Source organism: Notothenia rossii, assembly GCF_949606895.1.
Source record: "Notothenia rossii genome assembly, chromosome: 1".
NCBI classification, from domain to species: Eukaryota; Metazoa; Chordata; class Actinopteri; order Perciformes; family Nototheniidae; genus Notothenia; species Notothenia rossii.
In genome coordinates this window covers 56,331,694-56,354,232 of record NC_136912.1, presented here as the reverse complement: position 1 = coordinate 56,354,232, position 22,539 = coordinate 56,331,694, and the positions used below count along the sequence as shown (strand labels likewise).

Here is a 22,539-nt window from a genome sequence, read left to right as displayed (position 1 = left end):
GAAACAATGAGAGGAGGAATATTTTTGTAATTTCTTAAATCATTGCATACTGAGAAAAAGGCACAAAGTTATAACCCATGGGAAATGTTTCTGTTGTTTATGAATAAGTGTCATGCATAAAATTATGTATTTTTATTAATTATAGTTGTAATATAATAATCAAACTGGTGACAGTAAATCAATACTACCGTTAGCTGACATACTGAAAGTATATTTTAACTAATCATTAACCAATACCATTAACTCAACATTTTGACTTGATTTTCAAAGTGACATTTTTTATTGTTTTATTTCTCTTATGTCTCGCCCCAATCCTCTTCCTACATTTGCATATGATACACACAGATAAAACGAGTAATTGTATATTTTAATATTTACGATCTGCTGTTTTTACAGACCTGCAGGCCTGACACCTGGGCACTAGAGAAGGCACCTTAAGGTGCTAGACAGAAAGCAGCATGGCAGGGGCCTCTGTGAAGGTGGCGGTGCGTGTCCGCCCCTTCAATTCAAGGGAGATCGGAAAGGATAGCAAATGCATCATTCAGATGACTGGAAACACCACCAGTAAGTATTTCTCTTATATGTACCCGTTACATTTGTGTAATGTCTTTAATTTAGGGATAAACATAGATTGTAAGAACAGTTGCTTCACACTGCATCAGAAGGGAAGTGGTTTTCAGACGGCACCAAGCTGTAACCTTCTCCAACAGACGGCCCTTTCTGACCTACTGCTGACCTTGACCTCCGACCCCCCAGCACAAGAGGATTACGGAAAAGATAAATTCCCTTTTTTATTGAGTCATTAACGACATGCATTGTGAACTAGCAATACCTATCCCAAGACATGATATAAGCAGGAAATATATTAAGAATAAGCTTTCATTTCTTAAAAAGATGACGGACAGTCTGGATGCAACAACTATATGATTAATCGATTATTCTATGGACAGAAAAAGTAATTGGCATTTTTTAATAATTGATTCATTCTTAAACTACTTCGTTATAACAAATGTGCATGAAATGCTTGCTTTTGGAAATGTATTCTTTTCTCTGTTTGATATCATACAAATATTTCAATTTTGGACAAAAGAACATTTCTGACATTGTATTCCAAACCATTAATTCAGTAAATATTTGGCCGATGTTTGTTGTAGTCTTAATTTTAATGTATCTATTGAGAAATGTCATCCTGTTGAGATTTTATGCAAGATTGACAACTTTGTAATTACTCGCAGTTATCAAATGAAAACTGTGAAATCCCTTTCACAGTAAATCTCTTGAACGTCATGCTGTAGGTGACATAATCCCGTGCATAGCTGACCTGATATCTATTGTTATTTGTGGCCAAATTAAGCAAGATAAAAAAAGCTCCTTATTCAACACTTTCAACATCTTTCCTTCTTTTAGAAATTAATGGAGATATTCAGTTAGCAGATAATAAAATAAAAATAACCCATATAATCACTTGTGTACTTGCATAGCTACAGTATACTCTCCTGCAGCCTCCATTTGTTTTTGTGGTCATATTTTGTATGTTTTTAAGTAAAGTTGAGAGCAGCCCACACTGCTTGGGTTATTCAGTGCAGAGTGAGGACTCTGGTTGAGAGGAGACTGGAAGGATACTCGATATGGAGTCTGCTTAGGAAGGTAAAGCCGTATGTCAATAATGGATGAGGCTTCCTGAAATATTTACCGTTTGGCCTAATTTAGCCGTCTCCCCCCTCCTTCCTCATGTCATGGGTGACTAGACATCCAGCTGGGGAGCTTTTTTGGGCCGACTATTTTAACTGTATGATGTATTGCTTTTTGTGATGTAGCTCCCTTTTAGACTGAATACTTTCAATCTCCAATTAATGGTTGGAATGGTAACACAGTCCCTCCAGGATTTCAGTGGAAATCAGATGATGAGTATTTTGCCTCCAGCTTGTTTCCTTCAGCTGTGTGAATTGAGATCACTGTAATCCAGAGCGACTGTATTTACAGTGAGGATACCAAAAAAATTTCCTTGGAGATGTCCCGTTAGATTCTTTCTGCAATTAGAATTTCTGTTATCACACAAAGTTGGTTTGTTGTTTTCAATTAAGCAAGTCATTGAAGTACATGCAACTTAAAAAAGGCTTGAGCTTCAGGTATTGCCACTGTCATGCTAGCATGATGTTTGTTTTTTTCATTATTTGCAAAATTCACTATCCTATTCTTAAATAGTGTTTGTTGGGAGAACCCCTGGACCCAACACAATGCTGTACTGTGTACTGATGCTTATTCTACTGTATACACAGTCAGTCAGGTCGTCAAAGCACAGCATGACATGTAAAACATTTTGGCAACAATTCAAAGTTGACTGCAAAGAAAATACTTGGTACTTGGCTGCTTCTGGCACTTTTTAGAAAAGTAGGTTTTTCTGATCTAATTACAGTCAAATGGTTAGAATAACACATATAAGTAACACAAACATGTGTAAACCTCTTCTCAGGACTGCACCCAAGTCCATCCTGGAGCTTGTTGACTATTCCCCACATTATAAAACACTTCTACAAGAAGGTACATTGATACATTGCAGTGAGTTTCAGGGTAAATGAACATGAAATATTTTGAATAACTAAAGAGTAACCCCCAAATAGATGAGGTTTCTCCCATTTTTCCCTTTAAACTGTGGGTTTTCTCCAGAAGTTTTTCCTTGTACGATGTGAGGGTCTAAGGACAGAGGGTGTCGTATTGTCATACTGATATTCTGTCCAAACTGTGAAGTCCACTGAGACAAATGTATCATTTGTGATATTGGGCTATATAAATAAACATTGATTGATTGAACAGTACCAGAGAACTTGTTGGTCCGACCCACCAGGAGCACAAAGCTGCTCTCAGTGAGCTGCAGGTCTTTCAGCAGATTCTCTTCCAAACTGAGTCAAAGGCTCTGGATTTGGGCTGGAGGCTGTGAACAGACTGATGTTGTGAAAGAGCCCATTGGATGCAGTGTCTGGAGGGGGTACAGAAACAGGGTATAAATGCCTCCTTGTCTTTTAGTACTCTGTGCCGAGGAAACATAGAAGAAGAAGGAGTGTTTTTTTCTGTGGGCGTCTCACTCTCTGCTTTGTGCTCTCTGTCACTTAAGAGTGGGTCAATACCCCGGTTCCCACAAAGCAGAGAATGGCAGTAATCTGGTTGTGTGAGAGATCTCCCCTCCCACGCTTGCTTAATTAAGATGCAGGGACAGACCTGCAGAAAAGGAAGCCTCTCTTCAAAGGGTTTTGATTGCATACAGTATACTCCGTGGATAGATTTAGATTTATATCAGGAAAAACAACTTGTATGAAATTTTATTCATAACTGACTATCTTTCTCTTCATAAACATCTCATTTATTTTGGGAAAAATTAGTAGATTCATACTTTTTCTTTGAACTTCTATGCAAATTAGCATATTGTATATTACTCCATAATGATAATTTTGGCATAGACAGTCGTCTTGTCGTCTTAAAGACTTTGGCTTTATAAACCTGGATAAAAGTCCAGCATGAATCAGCAGAGCACACACATCCAGTGCTGCTGAATATAGCCTCTCCGTGGCTCTGCTCCAGCCTCTGTCAGTGGGTTCACATCCCCTCTGCCAGACCTGCTGACACAGCCACATTTCCTCCTTTTGACCGGGGCAGGTCAGCCGTAAGAGTCTGAGCAGCATCACACTCACACTCATGAAGACAACATGCCATTCCAGGATGCTGAAAATATGATGTATAACAGCTCAAATTAAACTGGAGCAGATAATCACCAATTGAATAGGAACAAGGATTTGGTCATCACTGACTGTTATAGAGACGAGCATAAGTGTGCTTTAGTCAAATACTACTAAACTTGTTTTATTGAATTTTTTGAGGAAAACTGAGGTCTCAGATTTGGATTGCCAGTGACTGCTTCTTCGTAATTATTGTGCATATGACCTAAAGAACCTGAAGTGAATCAAGTGTCTTCATAGCAGTATATCGCACCTACTGGAAGTAGAAGGCAGACACTTTGCAATACATACAGTACATTCAAATATATACAGTATATTTATTTTTTCAAATTCCCATACAATAAAAAAAAGAATGCACTAATGTTATATTAACATATGGAAAATACTTGCGATCCTCAAATAATTAGAAGCTATTTTTTAGGCAAATATCAGGTACCAGATTTAAAAATCTTAATATGTGCTCATGTTATTGTTTTCATGTATCTTATTACAATTAATAATTCAAGGGTTTTTGCACTTCTTGTTGGACAAATCAAGAAATATTACCATGTCAACAAGGAATTTGAAAGATTCAGATTTTCTGTCTTTCAGATACTTAATGTTCAAACATTCCAATACATATTTGGCATATTATTTGAGAAAGAAAATAACAGTTAATGGCAGCCCCACTAACATCCAACTATCGGCTGGCAAGGATTATAAGCAAAACTACAGACTGCATGATACTATGTTACTGCACCAGTGTCAAGTCTGTGGTGTCTGTTTTCAGTCATTAATTCATGCTAAGTGGCTGAAGCATTCTGCCACTCCACATAGTTCACTTAACAAGGTTAAAGCATGTTTCCATTTATTCTACATAGTCTTATTTTTTGGATGGATTGAATTTTGGGTATTAATATCACACTTTGGGTAGCAGGCTCATAAAATCTGAAGAATGTGCATAACTTTTTTTTGACTCATTGTTTCCCTTATGAGAAGTGGTGATTTGTGCTGTAAAGACTATAATGCTAACTCTGAAGATGAACATCAGTGGTCTGCTTTACATGACATATTGGATTCCTGTGTTGTGTGAGCACACCTTTGGAAGGGTTGATTTTGAATCCCGTCTAATTACATGACTTCTAGACCTGGCGTTATCTATGAAGTCAACATTTCCATTGTTTAAAAAGAGAAAACAGGTAGTAAAAGGAGTGTGATGAAGATGGGAGACGTGCTGTGTGCTCAAAGTGGCCTCAGGTGGGGATTACTGTGACACGCAGACTGTGACCGCTTAGAACGTCAGCAATGCCGCTCAGTGCAATTATAAAAGGAAGCTCTTTCCCACGTCTCAACGTAACACTCATACATTCTGCCCAGATCTGCCACACTAAAGTCATTACCTTCTCTGAGTGCGAGGCGCTTCGCTTTCCGGTGCTGGAGGTATGGGAGGGGGTTCGTGTTGTATGAATCATACCGCAATCAGAGACGAGTAAGCAAGGAAGGGATGTCTTACTGCATCTGGGTAAGAGTCAGATCTTGAATGTTTTTAGAGCTTTGGTTAGGTAATCTGTCCATTTTCCTTTTTTCAATTGGGTTTATTTGAAATCTTTATTCTCTTATAGAAGCCAGATTCAATAGAACGAGGTCAGCGTTATTTACCAAGAAACCCAATAAATGTATTTTCTGTCTTCACCACGTGGCAGCTTGAGACCTTGAAGGACCTTCATTCATTCAGCTGTGTTAGATAAATACAGTTTATACAGTATGCACACCTAGAGGCTTTTTACAGTGTGTCTTTAAACACCAGCTTTTCATCAATAATGGAAGGGTTGTTCTGTGTTAATCTGCATATCAGAAATGTAGTATTAGTAATCGATTAGTAATCGAAAGTAATCGATTGTGAGCGGTCTGGCTTTGTAATTGGAACAGGTAACAAGGGGGAACATCAACATGGAGGGATTAATAACCATTGCTTGTTAAATGTTCACCGTTCTGTCAATTCTAAGACATTATTGAGGTCGAACTGGATTGTGACTGTGATGTCTGAAGTCAAAACACATTACTGTAAAAGACCATTTGCGGCAGGAGACAGTGCACAGTATGGGAAATGAGCAGAATGGAAAACATTTGTAGCTAATTGATTCGGTGGCTGTGGTTAGCATCACACGTCATGTATTTAATAACAATTATAAGTGTGGAATTTAGATCATTAAGGAAGAGGTAACAGTGTGTAAGCTGTAGTACGTCTGTGTTCACATTTGGCCATGTACAGGCTACCTGCTCACATCATGTTGGTAAATGAGGCCTCATCTTTCTGTCATAGGCCTGAAACCGGAAACCTGGGTCGGTCTCACTGGCCTATATTTCATAGCTGCAAACACAGTGGATGTGTAGAAAGGAAATAACAGTGTGTACAGTAACATGGGAGAGTACTTGAGAGCCCTGGGCCTTTCCCTCTATTATTGACCGCCTGTGCATTAGCAGAGAAAATGGTGTCTGGAGCTCTGGGAGCAGGAGGAGCATCTGAGAGCTGGCATCACCAGACCACAGCAGATATATTCTTCCTGTGTGGGCACAATACCATCTGCTGCAATATTCATATACAGAACTTGATTTCATTACTTGAGTGTGATAGTTACCTTTAGAAATAACTACCTATTTTTGATCACGTATTTTGCCTTTAAGTAAATAATGTAAACTACAATTGTCTTTAAATTATTAGAGTGAATACACAGTGGGCTCATTACACAGGCTGTATTTTTTTTTAAAAGCATTTTTCTACTGAACCGTCATTGTTTTTGCAGATTGTCTTTATGAATATAATTCAATTATCATGTATTGTCATTCTGCGACACAGGATTGCACAATCAACTCTAGTTGTAGTCCATTCACACTACACCAGAACAATGTGTTGTAAGAAAACTGATCAAAATCTGTAGTGAATTCATGTAAAGCTTTTTTTGAATTTGCCAAGTTGTCAGAATAAACCTATTATTCCAGAATGTAAACCTGGGCAAGTGAGTGAAACTTAAAGTGAATGAGCAGATTACAGAGCAGACATATCTAATATAGAGATTTGATCACAGTGATCATTGTCTAGGCCTATAGGGGATTTAAATATACCAGAAAATAATATAAGAGCATCAGATTCTCTGTGATAAAAGAAAAAAAAGGACTTTTATCATTTATCAATGATAAAAATACACATAATAATTATGGTGATTTAAAGTGAATAATGTATTATATATTTGTTTCTGTATGAGAGTAACATTGAGGGTCTATTGGCTGATTTGTCTCATTTAGATTGGTGATGATCAGACACCTGTGCCTTACATAGACTGATTATACCAGCACCTCTCTGACAGTCTATCCTAAATGGATTTAATATGATTCACTGAAGTCGAACGCTTCTGGAGGCTCACAGAGGAACGCTGTGTCTGATGAACTGCAGCTCAGAGCGGAGGATGGTTTCTCGCTGAAACTGTTGAAAGACCAACTGAGCCTGACACGCTGAGTCTGAGCGGGCCTGAAATGGCCCCAGGTAGAGAGGGAACCTGGCAGCAGCATGGCCCCTAATCCAGCACCGCCATCAGGCCTACTTTAACATTTTAAAACTTCTTAAGCCCCACGGACCCGGTTCCGGGGCCGAAATCGCGTCATTTGCAGGAAACAACGTCTAAGGAGCCTTAATATTTAATAAACTATGAATATTTTATATCCATATAACGGGAAAGAACTCATTTAACTGATCTTTTTCATTTTCTTTTTTTTTAAAAACACACAATGCTAACAATGACCCTCTGAATTAGCCCCGAGCGAAGAACGCTAACCTTTTACTGCACCGAGAATCACTCCTAGCTCCCTTATTACTTATCCTAGCTGCACATCCAACACATCGTTTATGATCGTAAAGACACAGAATCTAACGGTGCCCACCTCAACACTGAAAGATACAAACTCGTGACGTTATGAACAAAAACGTACATCAAAACATTTGGCACTAGGTAGCCCACAACGCTAACATGGCTTACCTTCGTCTTTGTCTGGTCTAAACTGGTCTTCAGTGGCATTAAAACGATTACAGTGATGATGTAGTTAATCCATAGGTTAATATCCAATGTGTCTGCAGTGTTTCCCACAGATCTGAAATATACTTGGGGGGGGAAGGTGCCAGGGGGGGGGGCTGCGAGCGGAGCACGGTGCGAGCGGACCGCGGGGCGGGCTTTGTGACGTGCAACACATGTGACAAACAACAAGTTTTAACAACATGTTTATTCATTAACTTTAAATTACTGTATGGCAATATTCATTTTGTACAAAGATGGCACTGTTTGTCAGAGCACTTAATCCGTCTGGGTTTGTTGAAGAACAGCTCCAATGCCTGTGTGTATGGGAATGCCTCTGGTGCTGGTCCACTGACTGCTATCCGCATACATGCAGCCAGGTGCTCCCCTTTCAGTCGGTTTCTCATGTCAGTTTTCACCTGTAAAACAGACAGTTTGTTTTAAATGAACTATACAGAATGACATGCAACAGGGAATGACACTTACCCTGTTCATCGTAGAAAAATCCCTCTCGCATTTTACACTGGAGACAGGGATGACCAACCCCGCTGAAGAGAGAAGGCTGAGGTTTGGGTATATTTCTGCCCATTCGTCCTTCTCACTGGCCAGGAGCTGCATGATCTCAGCTTGCGTCTTGTCCTTCAGAGATTAGCCAAGGCAGGGCAAATGAGTATACAGTATAATTGAAACATTTACAGATGTCAAAACAAGCAATTCTAACCGTCAAGTTCATATTAATTTAGGTATTTACCAACCTTAACTGTTCCTTCAAGAACATGCTGCTTATAGGAGGTCCACTCTTGTTTAACTGTGGCATCCTGCCCTGGGATGAATTTGTTGGCAAGGGTCTGCAACATTGAAATGTTGGTTACATCATTTGAGGTAACTGCCTTTGGACCCAGGACACTGAAGGCCCCCAGCACTTCAATATGCTGGAACCTGCTCTCAATGTTGCTCTCCAGGCTGCAGATGTAAGGTTTGAGGACCTGGAATGATATTATACATTTTTCAGTTCAAGGAAAATAAATATTGGAATGTAAAAGTAAGAAGGGATGTATTTACATCTCTGACAAATCTGGCCCACATATCTTCCCGGGGGCGCTCCAGAATTCCGTGTCCCCTCCTGATCCTCTCCTCCTCTCCGGCAATGCTAAACGCCCCAAGTCCGCCTGGGTTGTCCAAGTCTTGGTGTAGGCGAGCAAGGAACGTTCCGGGGAGTGGGATCTCGCCTGCCTCCAGAATTCTCCTCAGAGTAACAAGTGTGACTGGCACCTAAATGTGGAAAAAGACAACAATATAATAGGATGGATAATGCAAATAACTGGGAGCATCAAATGCATTTCTTTGTAATCTACCTGCTCCTTTATGTGGAGAAAGTTCACATCAGCTCTCTGAAACACCTTGGACAGCATTGCAATGTGGGGCAGCACATCTGCCTGAAGGTAGAGGGCAGCCACAAAGCGGTATGTGGCACAGAAGGTGTATAGACCTTTGGCCACTGGGCACTTCCTTGTGCTCGCTTCTTCCGCCAGAGCAGCCAGCACAGCTGGAAGGTTCCTCTGGAGGTTTTGAACGGCTAGGTGCTGCGATAGCCACCTTGTATCTTTCACCTCCTAACAACAAGTAGAAACACTGGTAAGTAAAATATATGTAAATAATATGACACCACAATAGTATTATGAAAATAGGTGAAAACACACCTTGACTTTCAAGTCGTTCAGACCAAGAGTGGTAGCGGCAGCACTCAGTGTGGCTGACCTATTTGCACTATTTCGGAAGAATAGGTGCAGTTCCTGCAGGTGGTTCCTGAAGTTTGCCATATACCTGACAGCATTTGAGGCATCTTTGCATGCCAGTGCTAGTCTGTGATTAGCACACGCTACAGAAACCAGCTTTGGAAAACTGTCTGTGAGCTGCTTTGCCACTCCATTCAGACGGCCTAAGTTTAAGAATTAAATGCAGTGTTGAGGGCGTCATTTTGTTTCCTTTAATAACAGCTGACAATACACATTTCACACAATCCATTAGATTTAACAATAAACTCCATACCCATCATCACTGCTGCACCATCTGTCCCGAGTCCGTAGAGCCTGTCTACCGGGAGATCCTTCTTCTGTAGTACACTCTTGATGGCAGCAACAACGCTGTCAGCTTTCCCATCTTCCAGAGTTACCAGGTCAAGGAAGTGGTTGAAAACATAACCCTCTTTATCCAGGTGTCTAAAATAAAAATGTATAGGTTTTCACACATATTAATAAATATTAAGTTTAACTAGGCCTACATCTTTATTTAAATGCACATCATTCCTTTAAAAAATACCCCACCTAACATGTAAATCCAGCTGGCGGTTTACAGATACTATTCTGTGTGATTGATAATTGTTTCTTTGATCCACCTGAGAAAAAGAGATCATTTAACATTTAGCTGGTTAAAGTTCTTAGTTTCACAAGCATCATTTTGTACTAGGTTTACCTTCAGCTTTTCAAAGTAATCACAACCCAAAAGCTGAGCTAAACTTAAGGCGAGACACTACAGGTGAATAGGGTAATTTTTTTACAATACTTACAATAAGGCAATTGTTTTTTGTATTACAAGTTTTCAGAAATAGCATATTTAAATATGCAAATTAGCCATAATCTCATTAAATATGCGCATATTTTAACACATTTCAGGAAACGAATTTTTTTTATTGGATAAAGCCAGGTTCAAAATTCTTGTTTCATTTTGTTGTCATATTAGAATTGAAGGCTTTTACAGAAGGGATTTTTTATATCTCTTTTTATCACTAAATAGATCAGAAAATACTGTCAACAGCCCTAAAATATCAATTTTCGCCATGTTTTTAGGTATAAAATGTTATATAATTCAGGCTATGAATGATAAATGAACAAACCCTTCTGTAAAAGCCTTCAGAATATGGATAGGAATATAACTGGAAGGTTTGGTGTGTCTACGTGCTACTGAAGTGGAAATGTTGTGCTCAGAGTAGGAGAAAAAACTCATTTTGAGAAAACGACCTTTAAAGATATGTATTGTCAAATTCCATATTTTTTTTATTGGAAGAGACTATTTTCAGACACAATATCTAATCTAATACTTACAACAACAACAATATAGAACATATAAAACACAATACAACTGAAAACTGAGTAACACAGTATGTACCTGATGAACAAAACCACAGTAACACACACACACTACGACCACAGTAACACACGCACTGCAGAACTGCCACCCTAGTCCATGCCTGCTCCATAAGTAGGCCCCTCCTGCATCTCCTGCTGATGTCTTTTCACCTTTTTTGCTGTGCTTAGACTCTTGCGCCTATATTTCAAACTAGCAGATGTAATGGCCTCAGCTTTTGAAATTCTCAGCAAATCACTTTGTCTCATTGCGCTGACAGTAACAGCTGTGCTCTGGAGCCACAACTTCTCCATAACAGCCAGCATGGCAGAGGCACCTTCATTAAAGGTGGAGATGGCCATACTTGCAGCTGCCTCAACCCTGCTTTTCCCCACAAAGACCGTTTTTGGACACCGCGCCCATATGACAGAGTTGAGGCACTCATTGGCATTTTGAGTACCTCCATGCTGCATTCTCTGGAGCAGGCTGTCACTTGACATGCGGTGGTACACAGGGATAAGCTTCTCCCCCACCTCTCGCTTTAAAAAGTTTCCAGCATGTTCTTTGTGGCTACCAGGTGTTTCCCCATTATCCTCTGCTTTCCTATACCAACACCAGGAGGGATTGCACCTGGTGTGTAAGGGGCTGTCATCAGTAGACGTGGAGGAGACCTGCCCATATTTCTCCCTTCATTTTATCGATTGAACCCTGGTTGTTGAGAATTGCCCCCCTGTAATAATTTTGCAAAGTTTTGCATTTCTTTGCAGTCAGCTTCCCTACACCCTTCCCTCCTAACTTTTTCTGTGAACTCATTTTTCTGAGTGCTGTACCCATTCGCTTGTGGGCATGATTAATGCACTCTAATTTCACCACTTCATGCCCAGGGTATGGGTTCAGTGCAACCACCTCCCTAAATGCTGCGCTATCCCCATCTGACAACATCTCTGTGTACCGCACCTGGTGGCGATTCACAGACCTGGCCCACATCCTCTTGGCTGACTCCTGCTCCATTGCCTTGCTTGACCCTGCAAAGTTTCTTGCACAATCACTATGTGTCTGTCGCCAACTGTCATACTCCTCTTCTGTAATCTTTTGCTCTTGCTTGGCATTTCCCTTTAGAGCACAAGCATGGCAATAGGATGATAGGATTTCATAGTCTATCACCAATCCAGTAAGGATGTCAATGCACACACCGATCCCATAATGGGATGTGAAGCCTCGCTTTTGCCATGTGCCATCAAATGACACGCTGATGTTTATAACTGCCTCTGCATCCTCCCTCAGCAACTCTGCAACATCTGGGTCCACATCTGCATAAGCCTGCCTGACCTGCTCCCTTGTCCTGTGAAGTGACTCCAGGCCTCTCTCTATTTCTGCCACTAATAAGAGAAAAAAATAAGTCAACTGAATGTCCTGATAAGTTATACTCTGAATTCAATAGTTCAAGTTTTCTTGGTCTCAATCCTGTTTCTATACCTTTCACTCTCTTGTCATGTCTCTGATAGGTTTTGAGATGAAGTGCAGGAATCCCCAACACTTTGCTTATTTTCTTCAGAGCTGCATAGCCCAAGCCTAACTCGTGCGCTAAGAGCACCATTCTCACATTCACATCAAAAGCAACATCCTTCCTGGTTTCGTCTTGAAGACGTGTAGATGTGTACACACTTTTGCGGTACCCACCATCACACAGACTGCACTCTAAAATTAAGCTGCTACAGAAACCATGGTTTTGCGGATCGATGTTAACTTTGAGCCCTGTCCCTGCGCAATTTGGGCAAATCAACCCACTGAGCAGTTCATTCAGCCGCGCTACATGTATTATCAGCCACTGCTGTGTGGCGCTATCTAAACCCTCCTGCTCTTTGGGTGACAGCTTGCGCATTGACGCACTAAGTGAAGGTTTTTCAGGTTCGGGGTCATTTGTTTTGTCTTCTACCTTGCTACGTGCAAGTGACAATTGTTGTCCTCTTCTCTTTGAACGATTTTTTCGCGGATGTTTCGGCATTTTGAGATTTAAATTTTCAGCGCAAATATAAACAAGGAAGTGTCATGGCGCACCACGTGACGCATCTGAACGAATCACGTTGTCAGAAATTGACACCAGCCAATAAGATTCCGTTCTTTGGTCAGATGACCCCTTTGTACTTTCACGATTGGTTGCTGATACAAAGGAAATGACCATATTTGGATCCGATGAGATTGTGCAGGAGAACCTGAGCTTTCCAACGGTACCTCTCATGACATGGAGCAAACAGCGGTCATGGCACTTTATGTTACGTTAGATTGCTAACTTTTGGTGAATTTAGGAGAAATCTACCGACGGAAATAGACAAACTATAGTAAAATAAACACCTAAATGTGTATTTTGTACGTTTTCCTTCCAAAAGCCTGAAAGAAAACATCTTATTGAATCAAAATAGCACAAAATCTCAAAATTGACATGGGCATGAAAAACGATGTTTTTGCCTGCCGTGTCTCGCCTTAAGAGCTTAGGGTAGTTGGTGTGGTGAGCAATCTCGTTCTTTACTAGCCAGTAAAGGCATTTGAATCCACCTATGACGGCCTCATGCTCCATAATAACTGTGGGATCAAAAGCCTGCATCACTGAGTAGCCTAGACCAAGGGCAAATACATAATTCATTATATGAGCCAAACATGGTTGATAGGTTGCAGAAATTAGCTTACCTGATGCAAGTGAGACCTGATGCTTAACACTATATTGATGAGGCTCTGAGGAGATGTGGCGCTCGATATAATCCTTGCGGAAAACAAGAATCCCAACTTCTATGAAAGCCCGTTTTAAGGGGCCTTTCTTTATTGGAGGCTTGTGTTGCCTGCAGATTCGGCAAAACATTCCTTTTTAAAAAGAAAAACGTGTTAATTCTTACAAAAAATAAGTTTTATTACAAATATGAACTTGCAAATGCCATTCATACCATGCTGGGTGAGGTAGAGCCAATTCTTGAACTGTGGCATTTTAAGCCAATCAGGGTTCCATCCTGAGTGGCGATGCTTGGAATCTGAAAATAATGTATTGTTATTACTGCATTTAAATGGTAGAGTTCTCCTTGCTATTATACTATGTCTGTGTATGTGTCTGTGATGCTTGGAACTGTGCTGCTTGTTCACCTGCACCTGCTTGTACCACACTGGGACCTGCTGCTGCTTGTTTCACACTGGGACCTGCACCTGCTTCTACACTGAGACCTGCTGCTGCTTCTACCACACTGGGACCTGCTGCCTCTCCCTCAGTACTCTGACTAATTGTGCCAGCATCTTCACTGACCACCGGCTAGAATTGAAAACAAGCTTGAATTTAGTTTGGTCTCTGCATTGCAACTCACTGTTGACCGCAATTGTATAATTTCAGGTCAAATGAACCGACATATATCATTATTGAGACTTATGCATTTATTATTGCCATTGCAAGCAAAATGCTAACATTGGCTAAGTTACCTGTGGTCTCTCCTCCTCTCCTCGTCTCTCCTCCTCATCCTCACGCCGTATTCTCTTAAAATATTTTTGAATACTCATATCTGAGGAGTAATGCAGGGGAAATTAACAGTCTAACCTTAGCTACAGTTAATCTGTGTCCTTCTAACTGGCATAGCCCGAAGAGAAAACGAATTATAATCTTTTTTATATTTAATTTAGCACACGTAATTTGCACGCAGCAAAGTTGGCCTGATTACGTTAAATACACTCTTAGTTGCCACTAACTTCAAATAATTTGAATCTCCTACCAAAGTCAGAAAACAACAACACAATAACGAGAAAATAGTTACTTTACCTTAGTGTCCGCGTCTTCTAAATTAACGTCGTCTTCTCCGTTTCTCGTTTCCCTCCACGCGATGGCAGCACGAACAGGAGGTGTCGAGCGAGGGATCATACACTAGTTAATCGATCGCAGAGCGAACAGGGGGGGATTATTGTCCCCTAGTTAATCAACCGCAGAGCGAACAGGCACAGGAGACGTAGAGCGAGGGCTCATTGTCCATTAGTTAATCACTCGCAGATGGCGTCGCTCGCGGACGGATAAAAAAAATAAAAAAAGGTCAGAAATATACTTGGGCGGGCCTTAATATACCTGGGCGGCCCGCCCAAGTATTAACATTGTGTGGGAAACACTGGTCTGTGTCCCCTTTGAAATGTTCTGATAATCTATAAGCAATAAAACTGCAATTCCGTTTTCAAATATCAGAGCAGGCCATTCCTACGCTCTGTAGAAAGATTGAATGCACTAAGGCGCAACCTTTTTTTTTAACCTGAGTGTGTGCAGGGCGATTTCCCTTCAACTCTATTGGCTCTAATGCTCAGAAAGAGATGTCACATGTCAAAATCAAAGAAGGGGGGGCCAGAGATAAGGAAAATGCACCCAAATGGCCCCAGAAGAGTTTTTTTTGCTAAATCTGTCTAAAAAGGTAAAATATCACTTGTTTTGCATCAATCTTGATACAGGGTACTTATTATATGCTGTACTTTGGATTCCTAAAGCTTTTAGTCTACTAACCCATCATCCAAGGTTAGTTTTCACTATAAGTACAAAATATTTTTGGGACGGACACTATAATTTACAGTTTTTTATCATGTTCAATCTGAATTTTCTTTAAAATAAAAAACATCTACATTGATTCTGACTTTTCTCCATCCAACTCACAGGTTTATCATTACTTTGAGAAAAAAGATTATTAATTTAACCCTTTTAGAAGGGAAGATATGGTCATTTGTTCTGGGAATGTCATTTTCGAGCCTGAAACCTGAAAAACAGGCTTGGGGCTTAAGAGTTAAAGAAGGAAGAAAGGATAGCCGTTCATGTTTTGAAATGACTTATTGTAAATGAGTATTACAGCATTTTGGATCAAATGCTCACATATATTCACAAGTATTTTTTAGATTCTATTTGATATTATGTATTAAATATTTATTGTATTAACTGTAATATTATCATTTGTTTTTTATACAAATTGAGAATTTATGGTATTTTGTTTGCAAAATATGCAATCATGAGCTCATGCTGATATACCAGGATCTATTTCAGTCCCTGCTAGCACCTACAGTGGGGGACAATGTGTTTCTCAGTTTCTAGTCCCAAAACTGCAGTGTGAGCCCAAACAGTAAGTGACTGTTGGTTCAGAAAGAGGAGGCGCCCAGGGCTTTTCCGGTTCTGCTAGCACAACAGATTCAGTTTCACATGTAACTCGTGTTCCTTGTCCTATCTTTCAGCCATCGTCAACCCCAAGCAGGCCAAAGACAACAAGAGCTTCAACTTTGATTACTCCTACTGGTCCCATACCTCGGTAACTTTTCCTGCACCCCCACTGCACACAGACACTCTGACAAAGACACATTTGCATCTCGATGAATCCCCATATGTCAGGTCTGTCAGGTTTATGAGAAAGTTAAAGATGTAAGTGACTAAATATTGATCCCTCTCCACAGCCAGAGGACATCAATTATGCCTCCCAGGTGCAAGTGTACAAAGACATCGGAGAGGAAATGTTGCTGCACGCGTTCGAGGGATACAACGTCTGCATCTTTGCTTACGGGCAGACAGGCTCTGGCAAGTCCTACACCATGATGGGGAAGCAGGACGTCAAGGACCAACAAGGAATCATTCCCCTGGTACACACTCCCTGGGATTACTTAAGACGTCCTGATTTGAAATGTCTCAGCATTGTGGTAATACATGTCTTTTCTTCTTCTTCCAGCTGTGTGAAGACCTTTTCACTAAGTTCAATGACAATGGAGACAACAGCAAGTCATATTCTGTGGAGGTAAGCGTCGGACTAATGCTAATACACTAAAGCAGATACAGGTATAACGTCTGTGCTGTAACACATGTTCAATGAAATATTATGAATCTGAACAGGTAAGCTACATGGAAATCTACTGTGAACGTGTGCGGGACTTACTGAACCCCAAGAACAAAGGAAACCTGCGAGTGCGAGAACATCCTCTGATGGGGCCCTATGTGGAGGATCTGTCCAAGCTGGCTGTCACCTCCTACAACGACATCCAGGACCTCATGGACTCTGGCAACAAGGCCAGGTGACCCAGCTGTGTTTTCATTCAGTCCCTTCACTCGCTGTGTTTTTCCTCCTACCTGTAGTGCTATTTGTTATTCTTGATGTTTTGCTATCATTTGCTGAGTGTTGGAGATAGTTTTGCCTTCTCTCCAATATAATGGAACCAGATGGCACTCGTGATTTCTGGATAGAAATGTTGCTGTTGAGTTTTTCGAAAAAAGTTTTTTTAGACACAGAATATCTCTACAACAACCCACTTGATGACTAGCAGTACAGGTCAGATGAAAAATATGTATCTGTTCCTTTTTTAAGTCCTACATCCAACATCACAAATAACAAAGACATTTTGGCTGAGGTAGAGGAGAGGACATATACATCTGTTTATGATGTATGCAACGTTTGAGCTGATTATTCTACATATCTGTCCTTTCAATGTTGTGTCTTTGATAGGTTTATCAGACGCACAATAGCTAATAAGTAGCAGGACTTGTAATTTGCTCTATCATTGTAAGAGTCACATTCTCTTTCTGCACAAATGTGGAGCGAACAAATGCTTGCTGCACAATCTGATGAAATGTCTTCACTGTGTGTGCAGGACTGTGGCTGCCACCAACATGAATGAGACAAGCAGCCGCTCTCATGCCGTCTTTAACATCATATTCACTCAGAAACGCCTCGATGCTGAGACTGATAACACCACTGAGAAGGTACACCTTTATCACACCCTCACAGGATTGATTTAACATTCAGCTGCTGCCTCTGCTTATCTATGAGCTGATTGATGACTCTGATTTAAATCTTGTCGTAAATTGGAAATCAATAATCGCATGAAGGTCATACTGTGTAGACGATAAGGTAACAGATGTTTTTTTAATGAGAGCCGTCTCTGGATAAAGATGAATAGCTTTAGCTTTTTTGTTGTCAGCTAATGCGTTGGAGTTTATTTATTGGAGTCTTTTTATTGCATGCTCTGTTGCAGGTCAGCAAAATCAGTCTGGTGGATTTGGCTGGCAGTGAGAGGGCAGACTCTACTGGAGCCAAAGGGACCAGGCTGAAGGTGACATGTTTGAATGAAATGCATTTTGGATGTATAAATACAGAAACACACATTACTACATGTCCTTGCCTCTGGGAAACAGATCACTATGACTACATCCATATTAAAGCAGTTTATCAGTATATTTACTTTAGAAGAAAATACTACACTCTTCTTCTTGCTTTATCACAGGAAGGAGCAAATATCAATAAATCTCTCACTACACTGGGGAAAGTCATCTCTGCTTTGGCAGAAGTGGTATGTATTATATCTCAGCATTCTTTATAATATAAGATAAAGCTGTTTTTTGATCAATGATTTCATTGTACTGTCTGCTTCCTTTAGGACTCTGGGTCAAACAAAGTAAGTTATTATATTTTTAGCAATAGTAATGAATGTATTGTTTTTCTTAACCAAAATGAAGCCCTGAGAGGAATGTAAGAAAAATATAACCGGTAATTAAATGTATTGGTCTAATAAAAAAAAAGTATTTTGTGTTTAGGACTTAGGAAAAAGTGAGAATAAGTTTTTAAAATGTTTTAGTCTTATTTAGTGGGGCGATTTCAAGCTCTTGTGGCAAATATAAGTATTACAACAACAAACACAAAAGAGTATCCTAGAAAAGGAGAACATTTTCAGCTCAGACTTAAATAGATCTCCATATGTTCCTCTCTTGCCTCTCAGGGCTTTGATATAAATACCAATATATATATTGATTTTTTACTTTGTGTTTTAATTGAATAAACAGAACAAAAAGAAGAAGAAAGTGGAACACCACATCCCCTATAGAGACTCAGTTTTGACCTGGCTACTGAGAGAAAATTTGGGTATGAACACATTATTTATTTGCTCTTAATGATATTATTTATAAACTGAGACTAAAGTGTGAATCTTCACCGTGTCAGGGGGGAATTCTCGTACTGCCATGGTTGCTGCCCTGAGTCCAGCTGACATCAATTATGACGAGACCCTCAGCACACTCAGGTAGAGAACATTTGTCTGCGTCTGTCTCCCTTCCACACAGCGGCTGAATGTGGCTCTAAAGGACACTGATGCCAGTGAGACAAAGTGTTGCGTAACACGCTCCCATGCATCAGTGTCTCACATCGAACACCCTTCATGGGTAGGAGCTGCAGGACCTGTGGATGTGTGATATAGTATGGATTTTAATTTGTTATAGGGTATTATATTATAATATACGTCTAATAAGAGTACATCTATTTTTAGTTTTGTTTTAGTTTTGACTTTTCAGTTAAATGTTAGTTTATTGTTTTTGCTATTGGTTTCATTTTCATACATCATACTTTAGTCAGAACTATGTGGCTACATATACCAAAACAATAAGAATAAATCAAAAACAGTGAAGGCATGATTTTCAAATATTTTCATTTGGGAATCAACTTGAGTCCTTTTTCACCAACACACTCAGAAGAAAAAGACTGCAGTAAATGAACATTAGACCTGAGCTGAATCTCTCGGTTAAATGGTATTTGTTCTACAAAATGATGTAAATTATTGTCTGGTATATAATTCTACAAGACGTGTAAAATAATAGAGTATAATTGTGAGGGAATCGCAGCATAGCGCCATCTCCTGGAATGTCAGGTCGCTTTAATTGCTGTGGTTTGACGTCAATTGAGTTGACGGAATTTCACTCTGTCTACTTTTTTCGGTAGTCTTATTGTATTATAGCTAAAAAACGAACTAGGCATTAGTGTTTTAGTGTAGTTTTAAATGTTTAGGTTTAATTTTAATATTTTCGTTTATTTTTTAGCTTTTGTTTCAGTTGACGATAATAGCTCTGGTGTGTATGTGTGTTTGTGTTACTTACGTTTTGTCCATCACTTCTGTCACATGCTCAATGGCCCCTCCCTTATTTCCGCAGGTATGCAGACCGAGCCAAACAGATTCGCTGCAACGCTGTGATCAACGAGGACCCCAACAACCGGCTGGTGCGCGAGCTGAAGGAAGAGGTGTTCCGCCTGAAAGACCTCCTCTGCTCCCAGGGCCTGGGGGACATCATCGACTGTAAGAGACATCATTTATTAGTTGATATGATCATTAGTGCTATTAGTGCGATTTACCTTTTAAATCCTTTTGTTGAGATGCAAACTGTTTTCAATGATACTCTGTGATTCTTATCACCAAGCAAATGAAGAGCCAGTGCAGAACAAACACTGTAAAGACATGAATGGAGATGGACACATGCTGATGCTCTATATAGACTGCATTGAGACCAGAATGGGCAAAATGCAGTTAACGCCCATGTTGTGGCAAATACAGGCAGGACAGGAAATAGTATGGGCAGGGTTACAGGCTGATCTTTGCTCCCAGGGGTCTATAGGCGCTTTCACGCCGGAGTACTTCTCCCGTTTAGTTCTGATAGTTCCTGGGATTTTGGGTTCACACCAAAAAGAGAACTTAGTTCATGAGAACTTTTACCCCCTTTTTAGTGCCTGATATAGAGAGGTGGTACTTTCCCGGGGAGAAAAGAGTTCCAATTTCTGAATTGCGAACCACGCCCCGTAAAACTCGGAAACGTTTTTTTGAAGCCGCCATTGTATTTGCTGGCATTAGCATTATTAGCATTGGCATTAGCCCCGCGCACCAACGGAGAGAGAATAACTTATGCCAACACAAAAAAAACTTTGGAGATGAGGAGGTGTTGGCGTTCTGGCGATTTACTCGGAAGGCCCAGCAGCTTCTACTGAAGACAGTCCCCAACTCCGGGGAATTCCGGCCGGGGACATCGGGTGGCATTATACGCCGTGAAGTTGTTTGCGGCCTGCCAGTAAACCCAAAGCAGAAGCTTCAGCGGCTCCATTTGCGTAATCTTCCCTGAGGGAATTTATTCCGGTGTGAACGCGATCGGCTCTTAGTTCCATGGGGGTACTAAGTCCTGGGAACTAAGTACGGCAAAGTACTTGGTGTGAAAGCGGCTAATGTTCCCCAGTTCAATGTTCTGTTAATATAAATTACATTATCAGTTTTTGAAACAAGGCCCTAAAACAGCTATATAAACACAACAAAACCAATAGTTATAATTTTGTTTAGTTTTTAGGCTTTTTATTAAATACAAATGTAATTATGTTATATATTAATTTATAACATGATGTCATGTTTTTATATCAGTTAGAAGACAGAGGTGAAGTGTGAGTGTGCTAGTCTGGTTTCAGCTGAGGTAGCATTAAGCCAAATTGTTGGAATACTAAATGAAAGGCCACAAGAAGAACAGAAAACCTCTGTAATGAGTTCCCACTATATTCCATGTCCTATTAAGTGAATACAGAGCTGGGGAACATCTTTCAGGTTTCCCATTGTGTTTTTTATAGAGCGGGGGGGAACATAGGACCCTGGGAGAATAGGGGTGACCTCGTTACAAGGGTGATTTTCTGGAGCTTGTACCTCAGGCTAGCTAGCGTTAGAATGTGTAAGAAGGTCTTTTGGAGGAGAGGAGTTTGAAATTGTGGGCATTAACACGGAGGGTCTAATGGAAAGATGCTCTTCAGGTGCATTAGGGTAAATGTATCTAGCTATTTTATTCAAATAGCACAAAAAGTATATTCACTTTGTCTTCTTCTTCTTCATTGAATGACAGAGGTGTGAATTCTGGTCTGCCTGTAAATGAAAGAGATATAATGTTACATTAAATCACATCTAGTCAAAACTGTGTTTATGTTCCCCAGCAACTTAAAGAGAATATCAGAATCCATGAATATTCTTTAAGGTGTCACGCTGTCTGTTTTTCTCTTCCTCTTCTCTTCTCCCAGCGTACCGAGCGTCTGGTGCTGACATTGAGGGTTTGAAATGTGTGTTTCCTGCTTTAGTTTTCTGGCTTTTGCTTTTGCTCTTCTGGCAGCTCAACATCACAAGCGCTTAATGTGACCGCAAACATTAGAGTTTCTGTGTGATCTGGAGCAGCACGACATAAAGAATCAGTCACAATGTTCCTAGGCAAGTCGCACGGGAATACTAATGTCATATACACAGCAAAGTCCCGGTGTGAGGGGGATTCAAGCATATTTTTCTTTTGGTTCTTACCTTGAATATGCCATGTCATAGGGCAGTATACATCTCTGTATTGCTTCATTGCAGTGGCATTGGTAGTGGCATTGGTGGGACATATCTTAATTGTTCATGAAGTAACATCGCAGAGCAACTATATGCAAGATTATGGACAATGAGAAATGTTTAATCTCTATCTTTGATTTCCCTGATGTAGAAATCTCCCTGACTATCGCCTCCTGTGGCATTCATAGATGCTGCTGCAGCATCAGTCACACAGATTATAATCCCTTATCTCGCGAGTTCATCATCTAATTTGCTTCCGTACATTTTTACTGTCTTCCTATAATACATAACTTTATTAACTGCACTGCAAAAGCGATATTATGTGATCCATCTTGGCAAGCAGCAGCCTGTCCAGATGGATGGCTGTGGTACACTTTTCCAATGTATTGCTCTGTGTTGCCATAGCAGCAGCTGCAGGGTTGATATTTTTTTTGTATCTGTCATATGCCTTCAAGGTGCCACAACAATAAAACACTGAACAGAAAACAGGAAACATTATGCAAAGTGAG

The 22,539-nt window shown here is 40.3% G+C and overlaps 2 protein-coding genes and 2 long non-coding RNA genes across 27 annotated transcripts in view; 1 reads left to right on the top strand and 3 right to left on the bottom strand.

The window, feature by feature from the left end:
• Positions 1-22,539, top strand: part of kif1aa (kinesin family member 1Aa) — a gene marked incomplete at its 3' end in the record, with an annotated part of 64,594 nt that overhangs the window by 2,051 nt on the left and 40,004 nt on the right. For 16 of the 23 annotated variants that reach the window (XM_079691552.1, XM_079691563.1, XM_079691562.1 and 13 more), the window contains exons 2-14: positions 397-564; positions 16,121-16,194; positions 16,337-16,519; positions 16,606-16,671; positions 16,767-16,945; positions 17,519-17,630; positions 17,903-17,980; positions 18,152-18,217; positions 18,305-18,322; positions 18,708-18,786; positions 18,865-18,943; positions 19,845-19,987; positions 21,730-21,768. In XM_079691552.1, the coding sequence (XP_079547678.1) occupies positions 459-564; positions 16,121-16,194; positions 16,337-16,519; positions 16,606-16,671; positions 16,767-16,945; positions 17,519-17,630; positions 17,903-17,980; positions 18,152-18,217; positions 18,305-18,322; positions 18,708-18,786; positions 18,865-18,943; positions 19,845-19,987; positions 21,730-21,768 (1,222 nt within the window). In that variant the 5' untranslated portion in view covers positions 397-458. The remainder of the gene's footprint in view (positions 1-396; positions 565-16,120; positions 16,195-16,336; positions 16,520-16,605; positions 16,672-16,766; positions 16,946-17,518; positions 17,631-17,902; positions 17,981-18,151; positions 18,218-18,304; positions 18,323-18,707; positions 18,787-18,864; positions 18,944-19,844; positions 19,988-21,729; positions 21,769-22,539) is intronic. The other 7 variants (XM_079691551.1, XM_079691553.1, XM_079691549.1 and 4 more) reach the window with 2 other exon arrangements.
• LOC307045833 (zinc finger protein 862-like) lies at positions 8,007-9,636 on the bottom strand. The gene is made up of 6 exons (XM_079691805.1): positions 9,475-9,636; positions 9,130-9,387; positions 8,837-9,046; positions 8,530-8,760; positions 8,261-8,413; positions 8,007-8,193 (listed from the first exon to the last, which is right to left on the bottom strand). Exons 1-6 carry the CDS (start codon positions 9,592-9,594, stop codon positions 8,017-8,019), a joined length of 1,149 nt encoding a protein of 382 aa, XP_079547931.1. The 5' UTR covers positions 9,595-9,636; the 3' UTR covers positions 8,007-8,016.
• LOC307045860 lies at positions 9,633-10,577 on the bottom strand. The gene is made up of 3 exons (XR_013810008.1): positions 10,099-10,577; positions 9,824-9,993; positions 9,633-9,713 (listed from the first exon to the last, which is right to left on the bottom strand). It is a non-coding gene; the product is annotated as an uncharacterized lncRNA (long non-coding RNA).
• On the bottom strand, positions 10,856-16,065 carry LOC307045854. 2 transcript variants are annotated; one of them, XR_013810007.1, is made up of 4 exons: positions 14,688-16,065; positions 13,834-13,917; positions 13,583-13,753; positions 10,856-13,510 (listed from the first exon to the last, which is right to left on the bottom strand). It is a non-coding gene; the product is annotated as an uncharacterized lncRNA (long non-coding RNA). The 2 variants fall into 2 exon arrangements; XR_013810006.1 differs by having other exon boundaries at positions 13,583-13,917.